The following is a 5,069-nucleotide window of genomic DNA, read 5'->3' as shown; positions in this document are numbered from 1 at the left end:
TTTAAATGTGATCAGTCCATTAATTACATTAGCATTATGTAAATACAGTAATAGTGTCATGTTTTCCAATCGAAAGACACATTTTAAATACATATAATTTTGATTTCTTTATTAAAATAGCAAAACATATCACTCTTATTTACATGTTCACTGCAAAATGACTCCATGTTGACAGCATGTACGATATTTGATGCCATGCAATGGTCATGCGGCATCTTTCCTGCTCCTTTAGCAAGTCATCATTCACACAATTATTACAGTCAGGCACATATTATGTCGTAGATGTCTACACCTGCATTACAAAACATTGCCAAATTGTAAATATTGGGTTATAGTTGTGTAAACTACCTATGGAATGATTAGCATTAGTGGATCCTGTTATTGTCGGTCTTTTCAGCAGCTAGCGAATGGAGAGCATCATCACAAACTCTGAGGAGGAGGAGAGTAAAGTCAAATCAGTGCTGAGATTTTCATTAACAGCAAAGTGCAAATCGTTTTTATCACACATGCATTAAACATGATGCATGATTAAGACCAACAATGTGAAATCTGCACTCTTTGGGCCAAAAAGTCAAAAGTAGAAATGTGCCTGAGCTTTTTATTCTCACCTTCAAAGTCAATGCTTCCATCTGCGTTAATGTCTAGCTCCTTTAAGATCTCCTCCAGTTCTCCTTTCTTCAGCTTCTCCCCCAGCAACGTCTTAATTGCCTCCTTCATTTCATCCTGGTTGATCTTTCCATCTCCATCGATGTCAAACTTTTAAGAACAGAGAAAACGATGACCAGCTGGTTAAGAAATGGGGGCTTTACTTTGAAAATTTCAGTAATTCAGAGTTGGGATATGCAAGGAAATTTCTGAAATTAACAGTATCCAATACCATTTGTTGGAAATTATTAATACTTAAATTTGCATTCATTCACTGAGATGGGTGGAGATTTTACACCAGTGTAATGAAACAAAAAGATCCTGTAAGTCACTATGAGAATGTTTTTCAAAATAATGATTTAGTATTTCAAAAACCTTTTAAGAAAAAGTTAGCATAGCAAAATATTAAGAAATGCTCACAATGATGAAAAACTTTCAAATGACTTATTTCAAAATATTTACTTGTCTCAAAATAATGAGAAATTCAAAATCATGAGAAAACGAAGTAATGAGTCAGTATCTCAAAAAATAAAATCTCAAAATACTCAGAAACTCAAACTGACATCTCTAAATAATGACTAATCTCAAAGTAACGAGACACTCAAAATAATGACTTAACTCAAAAATAATAAGGTGCTCTTTAAAATAATGACTTAGTATCATTTCTCATCATTTTTGAGATATTAAGTTAATATTTGGAGAAAGTGTGTCATTATTCTGCGATGCTTTCATGACACTGGCAGAGACTGACTCCCATAGTGATGCATACAACCTGACTGAGGTTCTTTATGTGTCATATTGATAAAATCCATCTGACTGACTGCTAATCATCAGTCGACTGACCTGCACAAAGGCGGACTGGAGCTCTTTGAGTCCCAGCATGTGAGCAGTCTCCCCCATCATCCTGGGTCCCATAAGCTCAATAAAATCTTCAAAATCCATCAACCCGCCCACTATGGAGAGGACAAATGCATATTTTAAAGCCATTGTGTGCTTGTATTGTATATATATATATATATATATATATATATATATATATATATATATATATATATATATATATATATATTATAAGGGCTATTGTTTGCTCACTTCTCATCTTGATCTGTTGAACAATCTCCAGCAGCTCCATTTCAGTGGGCATGTATCCCATAGTCCTCATGCATTCAGCAACATCCTTGTAGTTCAGATATCCATCTTGATCGTAGTCAAACTCTTTGAAGGCCTCTTGCAACTCTGTAAAAGAGGTCAGGGGTCACAAGGAGACAAGAACAGTTCCAGATGTGGTTTATCAGATCAAATAATGATGGGGTGTTTTATTTATTACTTAAGACAGCGCTTTTAACATCTTAACAATTGTAATGACTCTGTAAACTACTGTGCTGCGTCAGTGACACTTACCGTCCAACTCAGCCTGAGCTAGTTCTCTCTCCTGCAGAAACGGTAAAAAAAAAAAAAAAAAAAAAAAATGTTGAAATGTTGAAATATATTTCCAGAACTAGGATGCTAGATGTACAGTTTGCAATAATAAATGCTACCAAAGTATCCCAACACCAGCCTTGAATTAAATACATTGATTGCGTTTAATCCAAATATTTGTAAGTACATAGTAATTCTAAGCATGCATATTGTGCATGTTAAAATAACAATATGTAATTTAAAAAAGGATAAAATGTGTCTATATGACAGTGTATATATATCAATTTCCATTGTCTTATGCGATAGATAGATACAGTGGAAAAAGTAAATAGTTTCAAGCTGAATCGATCAAGTGTTTGCCAGCACACATCATTTGGATAACCCTAATAAGGTGTGGCAGTAAGCCTCAACTAACGACCCATTAATACTGCAGACACACCCGGCTTAGTGATAGCAGCTCCAGAAAGATCAGACACAAACTGTAAGCACACTGCTCGACTTAAAGCTCACTTCTGACTCTGATGTTTTAATGTCTGACATACAGTTCCTTTAACTGTTGACGAGCATCCACTGTATTCAGATCTAAATCACAGAAATTGGATGTCTGTGCAGCCCCTTATTAAAATATCAACACGCTATAGATAGCCTGTGAGGAAAATTAGGGAAAACACAAATTTTATCAAATAATAGTGTCTAAATATTGCAGGACTGAGGGGATATTGCAGTTGGAAGTAAAATGCTATAACTTAAACTCGAGCCATAATAATGCATCCATTCAAATTTAGAGAATTTAAATCGCAAGATGTATGCGACTTACCGCCCCAAAAACACTGTCGAGCACAGAGTTGTAAACTTTGATCATGCTCTCTGTGTTTTTCTTGGACTTCTTTGTTTTCTTAGGTGTTTCAGAGACTGAACTTGATGTGGAACCATCTTTGCTACAATAAAAAAACAAAAAAAAACACAACTATTAAACAGCAAAAACTGCAAATTCATATGCTTGCATGTCAATTAAGATTTAAGGACGCTTTGATTATTCAGGGAATACTTTTCTCAACAACTCACTCAATATATATCAGCAGAACTTGCATTGGCATAATTAGTGGTGGTGCTGTGCAAAAGATGGCTGCATCTCCACATAAAGTGCACATACACAGCAAGAATCAGACATCTAAACTTACCTTCCTGCTGTGGCTGAGTTGGCAGAAGATGTAGAGGCTGTCCTCTCTTCTGCGGTGGACATGCTGTGGATATACAGGGGACACTATCATTTTTTCCTTTCTTCTTTTGAATATATTGATTACAGTGTAAACATGCATGTTTAGACATGTTAAAGAAGTCCAGTTATTTCACTCAGTTTGCTTACCTTAATTTTTTCTTCTAAATGGTCAGAACAGATAAAAAAAAAAGCAAGAAGTCGAGCAGCACAGTCCTTCTCGTCCTCCTTGAGTCGTGCTTTACTTGTGTTGTGAATGGCTGCGCACTATCCTTTCTGTTCTGTTTTTCCTTCTCTACTTAACCTCTCAATCGCAGAGGCTTAACAGGTAATTACCTGGCTAAACATGCAGCCAACGATTAGAAAGCAAAACGTGGAGCAGCAGTGTGACTGATGTGTCCTTCAGAAGGACAGTCTCTTCTTGATTCAAATTACAGCTTTAAGTGTCTTTTTTTGGAGACTCATGTAATTGCAATAAAGTTCTCACACATTGGCCCTTCAGCCTTGCAGAGCTGCTCTTAATTCTGCAGGGACTACAGAATTTCTATGGGAACTATTGCAGACCTGAAGTGCAACATTGATTGCACATATACTCTCACGCATGCTCTTCATTTAAATGCAATAAAATTATTTTTAAAAAGTATAATATGAATAGTATAATATAATGATAAAACATATGATAATTAAATCCTGATTTTTTTTTTTTGGGGGGGGCAGGGTGATACTCCAATTTAATTGAGGGGGGGGGGGGATACAAATGTGTACAAGTGCGCTGTCATTGCTGGACAGTAGTGATTCCAATTTTTACTGGCTCATCAGCTTACAATATAGCTGGCTAGACTCTGGCAAACTATTGTTTTACTATCTAACTTATCTAACATGAGAATATTTAGCAACAACGAGTTTCATGTCAAGGATGGTTGTTTACTTTTATCATTTAATTTTATTTTTTGTCTTTTTTTCCCCCGTCTGTTATTATGACCTACGTAGTTTGCGTTTAACCCCATTATCTGTCTTAAACGTTCATTATTGTCCATAATTTCGTGGTAAATTAATCTTTTTTATGTGTTCTTATGGCCCTGCTTTTATCTTTTTAAATTTAAGATTGTTTTAATTAACCAAGAAAATTCCAAAAACAAAATACAGGAATTGCGTCTGTCAAAAGCATAGGAAATGTTTGTTCTGTAACTAACTTTGGTTCCGGTCAATGTGCATACCGGCGGTGTGCGCAGGTGCACCCGAAGTTTGTTTTTGAGTTCTTCGCTCGTCCATACCTGTGCTTAAAATATGTATAACATTAGTAAATATATATGATAGGAAGCATATTTGTAGATACCTTTTTGGGAATACGTGGTGTCGTGTTGGAGGAACGACCATAACAAGACTCTGAGACACCTTTATGGAGTTCAGCGGAGGAGTTTGTTATGCTAACAATGAAGCAAGTCGGTCTTCGCCATCAAAGGTAGGCACTCACATGAAAATCTTTATTTTTCATCTTTTGAAGTATTTGAGCTTATTGTGATATCTTAATTTGTTTGCGAAGTCTTTGTGTCGATACAGTCGACGTTTGTTTTAAAATGTCATGTTGATGTTAAAGTAGCCTACTTAGCTGACAGAAAATGGCCCGTCTCCCCAAACTAGCATCAGTTAGGCTAGTTCAGGCTAATTTTTGAGCCCCTGTAGTATGTTGACTTTAGCTTATCATTGCTCGAACTGTCATTCAAAGACTGTAAACTTCACCCAATGGGGCTACTTGGATTTGGCTTGAAAATGCCACTAAATTCTGCTT

General features: G+C 35.9%; 1 protein-coding gene across 1 annotated transcript; it reads right to left on the bottom strand.

The window, feature by feature from the left end:
• Positions 1-400: 400 nt before the first annotated feature.
• On the bottom strand, positions 401-3,307 carry si:cabz01076231.1 (calcium-binding protein 2). Its single transcript, XM_042512585.1, has 7 exons — positions 3,246-3,307; positions 2,882-3,002; positions 2,047-2,077; positions 1,738-1,881; positions 1,489-1,598; positions 609-756; positions 401-429 (listed from the first exon to the last, which is right to left on the bottom strand). Exons 1-7 carry the CDS (start codon positions 3,305-3,307, stop codon positions 401-403), a joined length of 645 nt encoding a protein of 214 aa, XP_042368519.1.
• Between the last annotated feature and the right edge of the window lie 1,762 nt (positions 3,308-5,069).

Source organism: Plectropomus leopardus, chromosome 23, assembly GCF_008729295.1.
Source record: "Plectropomus leopardus isolate mb chromosome 23, YSFRI_Pleo_2.0, whole genome shotgun sequence".
NCBI lineage: Eukaryota > Metazoa > Chordata > Actinopteri > Perciformes > Serranidae > Plectropomus > Plectropomus leopardus.
The sequence above is the reverse complement of the archived record's forward strand: the minus strand, read 5'-3'. Positions and strand labels throughout refer to the sequence as shown.